This window comes from Orcinus orca, chromosome 17 (assembly GCF_937001465.1).
Source record: "Orcinus orca chromosome 17, mOrcOrc1.1, whole genome shotgun sequence".
NCBI classification, from domain to species: domain Eukaryota; kingdom Metazoa; phylum Chordata; class Mammalia; order Artiodactyla; family Delphinidae; genus Orcinus; species Orcinus orca.
This window is the reverse complement of record NC_064575.1, coordinates 68511769-68528619: the sequence shown is the minus strand read 5'-3', so window position 1 is coordinate 68528619 and position 16851 is coordinate 68511769. Positions and strand designations below refer to the sequence as shown.

General features: G+C 37.0%; 1 protein-coding gene and 1 non-coding gene across 10 annotated transcripts in view; one reads left to right on the top strand and one right to left on the bottom strand.

Moving 5' to 3' along the window:
* The window catches only part of ENPP2 (ectonucleotide pyrophosphatase/phosphodiesterase 2), a 108104-nt gene that overhangs the window by 34378 nt on the left and 56875 nt on the right, over positions 1–16851 (top strand). For 8 of the 9 annotated variants that reach the window (XM_049700671.1, XM_033419908.2, XM_004265360.3 and 5 more), the window contains 4 exons: positions 7917–8072; positions 12441–12566; positions 14582–14642; positions 16742–16839. In XM_049700671.1, the coding sequence (XP_049556628.1) occupies positions 7917–8072; positions 12441–12566; positions 14582–14642; positions 16742–16839 (441 nt within the window). Of the gene's footprint in view, positions 1–7916; positions 8073–11964; positions 12124–12440; positions 12567–14581; positions 14643–16741; positions 16840–16851 lie in introns of those variants that run through there. The other variant, XM_049700672.1, reaches the window with a different exon arrangement.
* TRNAE-UUC (transfer RNA glutamic acid (anticodon UUC)) lies at positions 6892–6964 on the bottom strand. The gene has a single exon. It is a non-coding gene; the product is annotated as a tRNA-Glu (tRNA).

Genomic DNA, 16851 nt, shown 5'->3' with positions numbered 1-16851 from the left:
ATTTTGTGTATAATAAATTATTTCCATATATTATTAAGAATAACTACAAGAACTAATGAATCAATGCTACTTCTGGAAAAATAATATAATCTAAATTATCATCTATAAATTGAAGTGATCTTAAACATAATACAAAATATTTGCTTCTTGAATTATTTAATTAAATCATTGATTATTTTCAGCCTTTATGGTATCTTCTAAAAAAATTTATTAGTGAAAATTCTACGGCTAAGAAGTATTAGTCTTGGGACACAATGCCATTTAAGTCTGAGTTTTGGGATTTTGGTATACCTGACACTTTTTATTTTAAATTTTCTGTTGATATAGCTTACCGGCTGTCTAGGCACTGTGGATGATTTCTCCTGAATAAAGACCAAGATGTACTTTGGAAACTGAGTGAGAGCATAGTGCAGAGAATTTAAGCATTTTCATCTTTTTAAATGTTATATGTGCCTGAAATGACACATATAGTTGGTTATTCTGTCAACAAAGCCTACACATCGGAAAACACTGGGTGAACGATTACTTATGTATTAGAACAAGGTACTAGGAGGAAAGGCTGCTACGCTTATTTTCAACAATGCTTTCATGTTCCAGAGAAATCCTGGGAAGCTAGATGCTTCGAGATCTTTCCACCAAATAGAAGGAACATAAAGGGTATTGACATACGGCCAGCTTCAGACTGACCGGAGCAAGACCTCTCATTCACAAGCGTTCAGTTTTTTGTTGAGCAAATGTAGGTCCTCAGAATCCTCAACTGTAGCTGAGAATGTTCTATATTCATGCACACCCTTGCTGCCGTACTACAGACTGCGGTGTTAAGTTTCAAGGCTGTGGCAGTGCAAACTGTTATAATTAATTAACTAGCACACTTGTTAGCTGGATTTTTTTGTTAGGATGTTGGGATCTATTGGAAATCATGGTAGAATAGGATTTCCTCTACCAGATCATAGAAGATCTATAGATTTATTAGAAGATATGAAATGAGCAGAGGTAATTATAATTCTGTTGGGTAAATGTAATGGGCCATCAGGTAAATGAGATGGCTGGAATAACTTTTCAAAGAGAATGTAAAGAATATGTGCAATTCAGTTTGACATCCTTGTCGCATACATCTGATGTAGCCAGCTTGATTTACCTTTAAAATTGCAAGCGAATGTATGTGTATACAAGTGTGTGCGCACTCATGTAATGTGCATATATGTGTATGTTTGTGGTGTGGTGGTGGAGTCTATTTCACTGAAGTTGGTGATATGTACTCTTCCAGTCCAGGTGGAAATGGGATATCCTCTGAGAGAAGCAAGTTAATACTTGAAAGACAAAGGGAAATTTATAAGCTTGTGAATAACTGGCTAATACGGACTGGAAAGCTCAGTCCTCATTCTACAATGAAAAGTCACTTAAATGATAGGGTGGCAGCATGTAGGAACTGCAAAGCTGACAGATATATCAGTCATTACTCTGCAAGGAAAATTAAGGGGACCATCACGTCATGGGATTTTATGTTAAATCTAGTGTAGAAATCAGAGGGAGTTTAAGTCAATGGAATGAAATAATTTGAATTAGAATTTAAGGAGGGCATGGATTTTTCAGTTCATTTTTAATTGGTGCTTTGGTGCAGTGGTTTTTCATTTATCTTAAAAATGATACGGAATCTTCTATCTTGTTGCATTAACCAGAAATCTCCATCTTCAGTAGAGTTCAAATAGAATATATCTTCCAAGATCATGTCTTAAAAAGAACATCTAAAATTCAGAGCTTATGTACATAATTTGAAAAATCCTTTGTTAATGAAAATGGCATTGTAGTTATAGTCAGATGATCTGAAATTGCAGCTAGGCCTTTGCTAACTCAAGTTAGGCCTAGAGCTCTGCTCTTCCAACCAGGAAAATGGGGGTAATGTTGCCTCTTTATCCGAAAAGATTTTTTAAAACAAAATACCATGCTAAGACTGATGAGAATATAAAGTATTAAGTATATGATGATACACTTAATTTACCTCCAATTTTGTTTGAAGGTCAGTGTCTAAATTTTTACCCTATCAAGTTGACAATACCTGCTATATAAAATGATGTTTCATTGTTTGGTAGCAGATTTGTAAATCGTTCAGCCTCACACTACTGACTACTCTCATAAATGCTATTTGAGTGGTTTATAAGTGAAATTAAAGTCTTAAATTTCATTCAAGTCATCTAGAAATCTGTTTTCTTGTAGTTTATGAGGTCTTTCTACATGAGGATGTTGTATTTAAAAACACATTGAAAGTACAGGTGTTTGAAAACTTCCCAGCTGGACCTATTTATTAAAAAAATTGTCTATGAAATCTGGTTCGGAAGCTGTGAAGAGGAGAGAATAGTGATGCCTAAGTAATAGGTATTTATAGAAAGTGATGTATTTAGGAAGCAGAGATACAGACATGTAGGCCTGTATGTAAGTGCTGCTTTCTAAGGGATGAGGTCAAAATGTATGGACACCAAGGGGGGAAGGGGTGGGTGGGATGAACTGGGAGATTGGGATTGACCTATATACACTACTACATAGAAAATAGATAACTAATGAGAACCTACTGTGTAGCACAGGGAACTCTACTCACTGCTCTGTGGTGACTTTTAAATGGGAAGGAAATACAAAAAGGAGGGGATATATGTATAATATAACTGGTTCACTTTGCTGTACGGCAGAAACTAACACAACATTGTAAAGCAACTATAAAAATTAAATTAAATAAAATTTTAAAAATTAAAAAAAATAAAATAAAAATTAAAAAAAAAGAAAAACAAACAACAACAAAAAAAATGACTTCAGTACAGGGAGGTATGACCAGAAAGAACGAATCATATACTCCAGAAGAGGCATCAGACAGTATTAAATCCTGGAGTTGGGTGGTATCTTGAGTGTCGTTCACGTTGTCTGCCTCCTTTCCTTGCATTTTATATTTCAGACCGGGCAGGAAGACACAGGAGAACCAGATCTGTTTCAATGCTCTTGAAAAGGAGGCGACATAACCACAGTCTGTTTCATTTCAAGCTTTTACTCTCACTGTCAGGAAATACTAGGGCTGGGAACCATGGAGAATGGGAGGAACAGAGAGGGTGTCATATCACAAACTCTGAATGCAGGACCAGACAAAACTTAGAAGAATCATCCAGCTTTATGCTGAGCTAAATGTTTTCAAACTTAAATACAGCCTCCTTCACTGGCCATCATCCAAATCTGAAAATTTCCATTTTGCAGAGAGAGTTGAAGGGAAATATGATTGGGACTCCAGGATGAAGTAATGTTTAGGTCACAACTCTTGTCATGAATTAGGTTCTTTCCAATAGTCTAATTAAGTTATCAATAGTATTTCTTCTGTATATAAATGACACCAGAATTCCACAATGCTACCTCTGTGTCGATACGGTAAGATGGAATGTTTTAGAAATAAGGTTTTACTTAAAGAAATAAAAATAATTTCACTTGTTTCTCTCAGAATTATGAATTTGAATGAAATAAATCAGGTTTTATATTGGTGTTTTTTCCCTAAATCATGAAATTATGCTTCTGTGAAAAAAAAAGAAATGTATAACATTGTTTTATGCCTATCATACATGTACGTTACACACATATTTAAAAATTTAAAGTCCCTATTTTTATTTTTTGTTTATTTACTTATTTATTATTTTTATTTTTTTTTGCGGTACGCGGGCCTCTCACTGTTGTGGCCTCTCCTGTTACGGAGCACAGGCTCCGGACGCGCAGGCTCAGCGGCCGTGGCTCACGGGCCCAGCTGCTCTGCGGCATGTGGGATCCTCCCAGACCGGGGCACGAACCCGTGTCCCCTGCATCGGCAGGCGGACTCTCAACCACTGCGCCACCAGGGAAGCCCTAAAGTCCCTATTTTTAAAAAACTTCCATCTGTGTAGATCTGTAACATTTATTTTTTAAGATTCTGGAACAGACTAGTTTCTTTGAAGTAAAATAACACCATTTAAGTATGTTATTAAATTGGCAAATGTCTCATACAAAATTTCAAACCCCCATTGCACCTAGCACAGATTTCTGACTTGATCGTTTTCAAGTTTTTTGTTTGTTTGTTTCATTTTGTCTTTATCTTTCTTGTTAGTTCTGAGCTTATTAGGTCTGGAAAAGGAAGGCTTTACAGATTTTAGACTTCAAGCAAAGTAAGTCAGAGAATCTTTCCATGGTTGATCATTCAATCAGGTATAATAAAAAGAGAAGTCCTAAAATCTGTGCTTAGCCTGGTGTGGGGAGAAGGACATGGGACCTCGGCATGAAATGAAAAAGCCAGCACATGGGGAAGAATTACAGAACTACAGAAAGAAGCAGCGCTAGAACTTGTTATGAAAGAAGATGGCAGGGATGGAATAGGCCCTGGAAAGGCAAAGCAAACTTTGTTCTACTCTATCCCTTTATTTTCTTAGAAAAGTTGCGGCAGTTCAGTTCTTGGGCGCATCGGACTTGAAGAAGTCTACGGCTCAATTGTTTATCTTCCTATTTCTCTTCCGGCCATTGTCAGCTGAATCCAAGTCAGCCAAGAATGAGTTTTGTCATATGTATCCCTAATCCACATAGGCCCAGGAATTCGCTCTCATCTGAAAGCTGTTGGTAACCCAATCTTGAGTACTTTTATGAGATGTATCTTTGCATTATGAGTGTAAGGGCAAATCTTTCTTAACAAAGCTGTCTTCAGTTTAAGGGTTGGCAAGGAAGATTAGAATTGATAGGGGCAAGCTATTGAGGGAAATTCAATTATTTTCAAAGACAAAGTAAGGGATAAACTTAGAGAATAACCAGCTTTGTAAGAAAAGAGTAAAAATCACGTTGATAGAATGGATGAAGAAAGGTTTAAAATGGCTAAAATTTTGTACAGATATTTTGAAAGGAAAGAAAGAAAGAAGAAAGAGATTATGATGAGGGGAAAGCAAAGGGCATGAATGGAGGAAAATTTCACATGCAGGCTGGGATGCTATGAAGAAGAGGAGCCAGGACAAGTAAACAACTACAAACAATGTGCCTTTGGATCTCTTCTGATTATCTCAGCTATAAGTGTAGCCAAGCATATTTATGTATGCAGCTCATAGGCATGAATACTATTCAGAATTTATTAGATGGCTGTTGGAATGATTCTGTCTAAGCAGTACCCTTAAAAAAGGAAAAATTCAATTATAAGCATTTTTCTTATCTTTATCTTTTTTCTTATCTCTACTATAGGATTTCTCTATTTTTCCTTTTTCTACTTCTCAACCCTCCTCCCCTCATAGTTTCTTAGGGTCCAGCATGCACTGTTGATTGGTTGGCCAAAGTCAATAGAAAAATGTCGTTTAGGAACCAGAGGTAAGGCATTGCATCGGAAACCTGACGTTATTTCTTAAACCGAACTGGTGTGCTTTGTATGTATTTCAAGATCCCAGAATGAACCATGTAAAAGCGTTTCACATCTCATGGTCTAGTGAATCTGTTTGCTTTAGTTGAACTGATCTAATGCCATATGGGTGAGGATTGGGTGACTCTGACTTTAAAGAGGACAAAGAACTAAGGGATGAACAGGATGTTCAGATAAATGGCTTCGGTGAACCTAGAAATGTCATTTAACATCTGTTCTCTCCCTGCCTCTGGTGTTTTGATTTTATAAGTAATGAATACTAATCATAAAAAAATGAAAAATTTTTAAATGTAAATAAGGAAATAAAATTACAAATATCATGTTTTAAATAACATTTGTTAGGATATTTGTATATCAATATTATATAACATATACTTTATACACATATGTTCACATGCATGTATACATATATACACAAGAGAGAGAAGTAAGCAAGCAAAAACCCAAAAGGACATTTGTAAAATGTTAGACGTTTCAAACTGCAGAAAAGTAAGAAGTCTCCTTGCTTCTCTCTTTCTCATTTTCCCCAAAGGTAATTCCTGTAAGGAGTTTCTTACAGTGAAAATAAAATGGTTATTCATACTGGCACCATGTCTCAATGCCTCTGTTCTCACCCTCTGTCTCATCTCGAGCTCTGGCCTCTGTTTTTATTTTATATTTATCTTTATCCTTATTGCTTTGGCTCTATTTTTAACACAAAATATATCAATTATATGTACTATTTACTACTATAACAGTTTTCTGTACTTTGCTGGTTAAAAAAATGTGTTTATCAATTTTGTAGATCTTTCCATATTAGCCTATGCAGATCTGACTCGTTCTTTTTAAGGGCTGGGCAATATTCCATTTATGGAGATAGTGATTCTTTCTTGTACGTGTATCTTGGCAAACTTTTGCAAATATATGTGAGAGAAAAATTCCTAGTAGTGGAATTTCTGGGTGAAAGATTCATATGCATTTAATAGTGTTGATAGATACTTCCAAATTGTATAAAATATTTAATAAAAATTTTCATTCCTAGCAACAGGTATGACACTGCTTATACTTTCCATTCATCAGAAATTAATTATTTTGTAAGCTAGGATGAGGATCCAGATTAATTTTTCCAGTCAGCCCAGTACTACTTACTGATAAATCTTTTTTTCACTTCTTGATTAATCCTTCTTTCTTTCTCTGATTTAAAATGTTATTTTCATTATAAAATCACTTCTCTTATATTTGGTCCTATTTCTCATCCTCATGCCCAGCACTGATCTACTTATTTTCTATAACCAATCTGTTTTAATTATTTAACTTCAAAATATATTTTACTTTCTTTTCAGTGTTTTTTGTTTTCATATATTTATTTTTGATAAGCATTTAATATCCTCTCAAGTTTCAAGAATTCCTTTTTGTATTTTTATTGTGATTGCATTGAATCTTTAAGTTTATTTAGGAAGAACTGACATTTTGTTGTTGTTTTGTTTTTGTTTTTTTCGGCTGTGCCATGGCTTCTGGGATCTTAGTTCCCTGACCAGGAATTGAACCTGGGTCCTCAGCAGTGAAAGCACAGAGTCCTAACCACTGGACCACCAGGGAATTCCTGACGTTTTTGTAATATTGATATTTTTACCTCCAAGATGGTATGTTTTACCACTTAATTAAATCTTTTAAAATATCTTTTTTTGTAGAGTTTTACTGTGTTCTTCATGTAGGTTCTAAACATCCTATTAAATTTATACCTAGATATTTTACCTTTTAGGTACTATGATGGATGGAACTTCCATTTAATTTTTGAACTTATATTGCCTGTATTTTACAAATTTGTGGAATTTTTATCTCATTGAATTATTTTTTCCTAAAAGTTTTAGTCGGTTCTTGAGATTTCTAGATATACAATCATATCATATGAAGATAATGTAGGAGGATTTATGTTTGAAAAGCCGAGATTGTAGAGTTTGTGTTTGTGTAACCCTAGTTATAGGTGTAGATTTTATGGCTGGAAGAGATCTTAAGAGTCTTCTATTCCAATCCCATCTGTTCAGACTGTTCTCAGAACATTTAGGCTCAATTTTCCTTACAAAAGCTATGGATATTTGAATAGGGGAACGAACTCTTCTTTCTAAGTATATACTTCAAAGTTCTGTTCTCTGTTGGCATCACAGCATCCACAGAGAAACTAACCCTCATGTTTGTGGTAATAATCATTGTAAACAGTAGCTTTGTGGTAATAATCATTGTAAACAGTAGTAAAACCAATAGCCAACATTTGTTACTTTCTACATGGCTGACACCCTGCTCAGTGTTTTGCATGGTTTGTTTCATTTAATTCTCATTGTAACCTCGAGTTGCTTCTATTAATCCTCCACTCTACAGATGAAGAAACTGGAACAAGGAACCTGCTGAAGGTACATAGACGGCAGGTGATGGATCCGGCTGCTCAGCCAGAGTCTGACTGCATCACCGCATTGTATTGCTACACAGGGTCACCCCTCCATAGCAACATAACCCATTCCCTAATCCCCTTGCCTTTGTCTCTTGTATCTTGTAGTGTTATCAGACTCCCCCTGGACCAACACCTCTGGATCTTGCAAGGGCAGATGCTTTGAACTTCAAGAGGTTGGACCCCCTGATTGTCGGTGTGACAACCTGTGTAAGAGCTACAGCAGTTGCTGCCATGACTTTGATGAGCTTTGTTTGAAGACAGGTGTGTAACTTTTGAGTCTTCTCTAGCCTTGATTAGATGGCTTAAGACCCCCTGCTGTTGTACAACCTGCCATTGCCGTTCTGCTTTGGCCAAACCAAACCGTGAGTTTTAGTTTTGTTTCTTGAATGATTATCAGTTTTATTATGAGCACACCCTACATGACTGTTGTGTCCACATAACACCCACCCAGCGATGGTTCTTTGCAGCTGCCGTCATTATTTGCTAGTTTTGGAAGTATTTGAGGCCAGCCTTTTTTTTTCATCTTTATCATTTCTGTCTCTTGCTGTCAATTCCCTCATTCACTGCGAGGATACCTGGGCTGAAACTGTGCACATTCTTAAAGTGTTGGGGTTTTTTTGTTGTTGTTGTTTCAACTTTAATTTTTTTGTTTGCCTGCCCAGTTTCTAACGTTTGTTTTATTTCATCTTATAGTCTACTACTATACTACTTTGATGTCATTCCCTGTTCTCAGTGCAAGTAGAAAATTGTTATGGAATTCTACCTGGGGTCGCGTGCTCAAGGCAGCTCTCAGATTCTTCCTCTACAGGTTCCTGACCTTTCTTTACATTTCTTCCCTATTGGAACAGTCAGTAGAATATACAGGCCTCTGAGTGAATGTACATGAGTTGAGAAGAAGCACTTTGGAGACTCCTGCCATTCTACCTGCTCTGTTTCCAAAGCCTAACACTTTAGAGGGGACTTTTGAGATACCTTGTAGGCTATCCATCATGCCTCTGGGCAACATCACGTTCAAACTTTCTGGGAAAGGTGATGAGCATCCCTGCTCTTAACACCATTAGATACAATGATTCTACAGCTCTCTGGATAAATTATTACCTGTTTGCAGACATTTATGGTTAGATGATTCTTTCAAAAATCTGACTTATATTATCATTAACATTAGTCTGAGTTTTCTAATGACATCATGAGAAACAGAGACATTACTCTCCTTTACTAAAGAAATAGCCGCTGATTTACATGAAAACCTATGTCAACCCCCTTACTAGTTCTGATTTGTTTGTTTTCTGCCCCAATTAAGAAGAATTTTATTAGGCTGTTTTTCTGCATAATACATTTTCCAAACATTTGGCCATTTTTTGGGTTACTTTCCTTTGGAACTTCTCCCAGCTTCCTTAGTTGTGGGTTTGTAAACTTAAATGCTGAGGAGCTTGTAACCTGAATATATGGATGGAACAGATGTTCCAGGAGAGTTTTTGGCTCTAAAGTGTTATTTCAAACCAGCGGTCTGTATTTGCTTGGCACTGAGGAACTAGCTAATGTTGTGTGTTTCCTCTCTACCTTGAGTATCTTGTCCCTGACACGTCATCTCAGCCCTCCAGATTCCTGATCTTGGAGCTCCTTGCAAAGTTTAATGGATCTCCTGCCTTTAGGTTAGCTCTCTCTGAATGTAGCTCATGCCTTTCTTCCCAAGTTTAATAAGTATGGGTTATAATAGCACTTTAAAGTAGTTCATTTCCCTGTGGAAATGAACAAGGCCAAATGTGGAAGAATAAAATATAAAATAATAGCAAGAGGTTGAGGGAGCAAACAGAAATCTCTGAGATTCTACTATGCTGACACGGCACTCTCTAGAGATAAGCACAATCAATGTTTCAATGTAAACTCTGAGACTGGGTGTGTGTTTAGAATGTGTGTACACATTTATACATGTGTGTATTTATGCCTGTGTGAGGTGTATCTGTATTTGTGTACCTTTGTACACATCCCCCTTTTGAATGCCTACATTGTATTCTATTGGACAGATGCAGCCTACTTCATTGAGTAACTGATCAGCATTTATGTTTCGGTAATTTTTGCTATTATGAACAATGTATCAATGAATATTTTTCATACATATTCATATTTTTGCCTATTTTCCTTGAGATAAATTCTGAGGAATGGGATTTGGGGATCAAAGCGTATATGCATTTTTAAAATTTAAATATATATTACAGAATTATACTTCTCAAAGTTGATATTTCTCTCAAAGGGCACAAGAGCTTTTCAGCACTCCCTTTTCAGCATGTTCTCATTTTAAATAATATTTTTCTGATAGGTAACTTTCTTGTTATCCAATAAAGTTCAATGTTTTTTGTGTTTATTCCCATATTTGCTTTGAAAATTATACAGCTGACTGAATCATACCTTACTTGTAGTTCACTGAATTTTTAAAAATTTCATTCTTATACAAAGTTAGTAATTTCTCAATAAACCTAGCTTGTTAATAGTGATGCTGTTTTGTGAGCAAAGGGATTTTCTTATGGAACTAGGGAGGAATAAGCTAGGAGAGGAATACTGGTTGATAGAGTTATCTCTGAATTGAGGAAAAGGACTCGCATGACCTCTATCAGTCAAAGTAACCTTGGAAAATTGCTAACCATTGGGAATAGCATACCCTGGGCAAGAGAATTCCAAGCATTTATTCTGGTTGGGAAGAGAAGGCAGTGGAAATAGGGGATATTAAAAAAAAATCAGAGAATGGAATCAGGATGCAAAGGTAATTCTAAAAGAATGGAAGCTAGACAGTAGTTGCATTGTTTTCTAGTATGGCAGCTGTTATCCCCTTATCCATTTATTCACATAGCTGTAGTATCTCTAGGTAGAATATTATTAAGGAGCAGCACTGCTTTCTTTTCTTTTTTTAAATTTAATTTAATTTATTTTTTATACAGCAGGTTCTTTTTTTTTTTTTACGGTACACGGGACTCTCACTGATGTGGCCTCTCCTGTTGCGGAGCACAGGCTCCGGACGCGCAGGCTCAGCGGCCATGGCTCACGGGCCCAGCCGCTCCGCGGCATGTGGGATCTTCCCGGACCGGGGTACGAACCCGTGTCCCCTGCATCGGCAGGCGGACTCTCAACCACTGCGCCACCAGGGAAGCCCCAGCAGGTTCTTATTAATTATCTATTTTATACATATTAGTGTATAGATGTCAGTCAGCACTGCTTTCTAAAATCATTGCTTTCCACTTATGACATGTTTTAAGAGGTGAAGACCTGAAGTGTCCTTTAGCTCAAAGAAGCGTTTCTTGACCATTCTATGTCAAGTAGACCGGGCCCACCCCTGTCACTCACTATCCATGCCATCCTGTTATTTCCTTCACAGCACTTAGCACACGCTGAAATGATCTCATTGACTAGTTTACTTGCTTATGGTCTGTATTTCCCAATTGGAATGGAAGCTCCATGAAAACAAGACCTTGTTCTTCACTACCTCCCCAGCACCTAGAACACGGAAAATATAGTAGATGTATTTATTGAATAAATGAATTAACTCTGAAGTTTCTCAATACAGCAACCCCAAATTTAAAGAGTCATATTTTATTTTCATGGTAATTCTCAATTAGATTGAATAAGTGTTCATGGACTACCTGGCGTGTGCCAGGTAGATAGACTCAGGTACTGGGGATGTAGCGGTGAAAGGAGAGATGTGATTTTTCCTTCCATGGGGCTTACAGTCTAGCAGATGAAAAGTCACACAAAAAGTACAGCACAGTCTTTAAAATAAAAATATTACTTTTCCGAAGATATTTTCTTGGTAGAGTTGAGTGTGAGCTCCCAATCAAGTATGCTCGGATAGAAATCTGTAACCTAGCGACTGACCTCCTTGAAAAAAGGGCTCTGACCTCTGATTGTGGGTAGGGCCACAGTTTGGTCAATGCTTAGAGCTGTGAACGTTTTTAGTATAACTTTATACTCTTCATATCTGTTTAGGACTTTAACCCCCAAGTGCATCTTATAGCAGGTAGAGGCCATTTAGTTGCGCTATTATTTTTTTTTAACTTTTTATTTTATATTAGAGTGTAGTTGATTTACAATATTGTGTTTGTTTCAGGTATACAGCAAAGTGATTCAACTATACATATGCATGTATCTATTCTTTTTCAAATTCTTTTCCCATTTAGGTTGTCACATAATTTGAGCAGAGTTCCCTGTGCTGTACAGTAGGTCCTTGTTGCACTATCATTTGTATTTAAATCAAGCTGATTAAAGTTTAAATAAAGCTACTTGGGAAAATAAGAGTCCAGCTATAGCAACTATGCCTACAATGGTAGGTATCTCTATCACAAACCTTACACACTATACATTGTATTGGGTCATTTAGGACAGTTGGCAAATGGTTAAGGGTTTCATTTTTCCAAAGGAGCCCAGTGGCATTTGGCTTTGTACTCTGATTTGAAAAATTAAAACTCCATCCTATTTGTAAGTCCTCCAAATATCATCTAGGCCTCAGGCCAACTCTAATTTCACAAGCAGATTAAATGATGTGGGATTTTAGCTCTTTTTCTTGGCAAACGTTGTAAGCAATTGTGGCCTCTTTTATTTGGTTTGTGTGAAGCAGTGAGTGTTCTGTTGTGCCGATTTCAGCTGGCGGCTGGGAGTGTACTAAGGACAGATGCGGAGAAGTAAGAAATGAAGACAATGCTTGTCACTGCTCAGAGGACTGCTTGGCCAAGGGAGACTGCTGTACTAATTACCAAGTGGTTTGCAAAGGTACATGTTTCCTCGGGTTGGCTTGATCTTTAAAAGAATAAAAACTGGAGATGTTTGAAGAGACCTTGGATATTGTGGATATATCACCTTGGATATGGGCTTGGGAGGCAGGAAGGAGTTGTCCTTCCTAATTTCTCATGCTTCTTTCTTAGTTTTGCTTCTCTGCATTTCACTGATCTGAAATAACAAGGAAATAACCCCAAGTTCCATAATTAGATACAGCCGGAATAATGAGGAGATTTCTAAAAGAGTTCCTGCCTTGGTCCTAGGTCAGGTTTCCTAGAAGCAGAGCCTGAGACAGGAATTCTGTGTATGGAATTTATTGGAAGAGTGCCCTGCAAGAAAACCGTATAAGGGAGCAGGGGATGTGGGAGAGGGGAAAGCAAGCAAAGATGTGGCCTCAGGGGAGGTCTCACCTTGGTCTGCCCTACTGCGGGCTCTGGAAGGTAAATCCCAGAGTCCTTACCTTTGAAGCAAGGGGCTTGGCTTTTGTACTCACTGGCTGTAAGCTGTAAGGCAAAGCACCAGCAGCAGCATGGGGATGGGGGTACTAGCTGCTAAAGGGGATGGGACACCAATAGCTCCTCCAAAGCCATACATGCATGTGTGCTGACTTTGTGTGGCTGAGTGTCAAATATGATGGTTTTATTCCAATAATAAATACTACTCAATGGACTGCCAAACATATAAAAATATGCAGTTTCTGTCTTTAAGGATTTTTAAGTCACCATCGCACCCACTTCTAAAGTTAATGGAAGGATCCAAGGATCTTTGTGTAAAGTTTGCAAGTCATTTTTTAGTGTCTAAATTAAGTCCTCTTCCTAGCTGTGACATGGAACATTTAAATAGAGTTTCTGTTCAAATATTTTGGGGGAAAAGCAAATCAGTTCTGAAATATGCATAGTGTTTATTTATGGCAAGACATACTGCTTGAATGCTGAGTTTGAAAATTTTTCCTACCCCAGATGATTATTGGAACTGTTGATAAAGCATAAAACTCGTTGAGAATTTATTTCCTTTTCCCTTTTATTTCCCTAGTAAATGTACCAATAAGCCACAAAGGCTATTAGAAGAGAAAATAAAGTCCTAAGTATCACTGGTCGTTGAATCATGAAATGCTGGCTTTTGCCGGTTTAAAATTCTAGGGCCCATATGTACGCCTGGGTTATTACACGTGTGGTAAAGCTTCCCTATTTTAAGGAGCATGGTACTTACACAATTGTCAGTGGTTAGATTCTTATTGACCAGGGAGATCTCCAGTGCTCTTTACATGGGAGCAATTTCTCCAAAGTCTTGGTCACAAATGTTACTTATGTTCCAGACATATGCTTTTTTTTTGTTTTAGGAGAACTTAAAGCACATGCTTTTTGATAATTTTCATTTTCTCCAAAGTAAGCTTCATTTTGTATCTAAGCCCTTTTCTGTTCTCTATTCTTGGTGGGAGTAACTCAAGAAAGACATAGCTTTATGCTTCCAGATCTCAGTGGAAGATAAAAGTGAAAGATAGCATTGGTTTTTATTCCTAAGTGCCAGGGCTATTCACGGATCCATTGGCAAATAACCTCTCTATTGCAATCTTCCATCTATCATCTCTGAGTAGCCTAAATCTTTTTCCCCAACTAAAGGGAAGTTGTGCCATGTTTTCTACGGCTATGAGATGTTTGGTGGCCTAGGAAAAAATGTTCTGTCTAATGACCAAACAGTTTATTTCTGGAGGGAAACAAACATGGAATTTTGTTCACTGACGCCACTGGTGTTTTTATCTACAAACCATTTAGACTCGGAAGGCTCAAATAAACACCACTTGGGGTTATTAAATCTAGACTTTCCCATCATGTATGGGTGTAGTTTAGTAAGCCAAAACAGACACTAGGCTTTATTTCAGAAGTTCTTTTTAGATGGCGTCCCATAAACAATGAGTATCAAACAGGACACAGGTCCTGCAATTATACACTTCAAGGCTCTGGATATTTATAATTAGATTCATCAAAAAGTCTACCCATTTTTCCTTACAGGAGAGTCCCATTGGGTAGATGATGACTGTGAGGAAATAAAGGCCCCAGAATGTCCTGCAGGGTGAGTGCATTTTATGAATATTATACAGTTTTAAATATTTATTGATAAAATATCCCAGGCTATGGATGGGTAAATGGTTAAAAACAATGTAAAACTGAAATCCTCTTATATAGGCAAACTTATGAGTACTTCTGAGTAATTTACCAGTCAAATGCTGGAATGTACATCTTGAAGTAGGGAATTAAAAAAATGTTTTTTCTCCTATCACCTGCACATATCAGAGACTGAATATCCTCTGTATCTCACCTTAGCTGAAGATTTTACGAAGTATATATAAATAATGCTGAAGAAGAAAAGAAACATTTCTGGCAGTGATTTGGTTTGTTTTCCTGTGTTTTTTCCTGAAGTGCTGCTTTTGCTTTTTGTTTTTTTGGTGACGGTAGTGGTGGTGGGGTGGCTGAAGGGAGGACTACAGAATGTCTCGAAAATATTATCCGCGATGGTAACTCCTACCAGATGCTACAGAAACTTGACAAACCACTACAGCCCTGCTTTGCTGGGATACAGCCAAACTTGAGTGACACCCCACAGCTCAAGTGGGACCAGCATAAGACACTTATTACGCCTTCCAGGAAACTGTTGCAAATTCATGGACCCTTAAAATGCCTGGCAGAAAATAAAATGTTCTACAAATGTGTTTTCATGAATGTATTTGATCGAGTGTCTTTTTGTTTTAGGCAGCACAGCCTGGGACACAAAATCCAAGAATTTAAATATTTTTATTTTTGTCTCCTTTTTAACTTTCATGAGCTACTTGAACTTCTTTGGACTTTTAGAATGGGATGGCAATAGTTTCTGAATGTTTAAAATGTGTTCAGTTATTTTGGAGGTGAAAGCAGTCTATGTGGTAGAAGCGTAAAATTATAATAGTTATGATAATAATGAACTCATATAGTATTGTTCTAAGTTCTTTATATGTGACTCTATTTTAAATGAGTCATTTAAAATATGCCTCATTTGGGACTTCCCTGGTGGTCCAGTGGTTAAGATTCTATGCTCCCAATGCAGGGGGCCTGGGTTTGATCCCTGGTCAGGGAACTAGATCCTGCATGCTGCAACTAAAGATTCTAAAAAAGATCCCGCATGCCGCAGTGAAGATCCCGCGTGCCTCAACTAAGACCCAGCACAGCCAAATAAATAAATAAATATTTTTAAAAATGCCTCATAAGAAATGTAGCTTCAAGTAAATTCAAGCCCGTGCTTGCTGAATTATCTTCAAACTATTAGAAACAGTTTTGCACATAGTTTAGCATTCTCAAGTCTGATCGAACAACTGTATCTTTAGAATATAACAAAAGGCCTATTTCATCAGTCCTGCCCTAGTTAGGTGGATAGTCTAGTTCTTTATTGATTGATTTTTAGATCTTCAACAATTTTAATTATTTTTGAAATTATTTTGTAATTAAACTTAAAATAATTTTTGTATAAGTATTTAGTTCTAGTGACAGGAGTACTACTGCTATTAATTTCATCTCCCTCCCTTCCTCCCTCCCTCCCTCCCTCCCTTCGTTCCTTCCTTCCTTCCTTTTTTCTTGTATGTGATAAATATTTGTTGAAGCCCTACTATGGGTCCACAAAATAAAAGATGAATAAGACACAAACTGTGCTTTGAAACGAGTGAAGAAGGTAAACATGTTAATATAGCAATATAATATAGTATAATGTATATATGAATGATAAAAGAGGTATTAATTAATATCTTAAAGGGATTCAGAAGCATGACACCTAATACTATGAAAGAGGAAATCTTAAGCTGAATTTTAAAGAATGAATAGGAGCTTTTCAGGTAGCAAACGGGAGAATCAATATTCCAGGCAAATATAGCAGCTTTTTACATTGTGAAAAACCTTGTTTGCAGTGCAAGAGGCAGCAGTGGAGAAAGTACATTAGGGGAAATCTGGAGTCCAGTCCGTTCCCTGGTCATTTAACTCTGCACTTAAGTTGCCACAAATGTTATGTGGCTAGAAGCCCAGGCTTGTACAGAATCCTCACTTGAAGTTTCATCTTGGAAACCCTCGGTTCCAATTATTGAGAATGACTAGGCATAAAGCAAAGCTGTGACAATAATTTTTCTAAAGCTTAATGTGTTACTGTTTAAGGTTTGTCCGCCCTCCATTAATCATCTTCTCTGTGGATGGTTTCCGTGCATCGTACATGAAGAAAGGCAGCAAGGTCATGCCTAACATTGAAAAACTAAGTAAGTCATTTT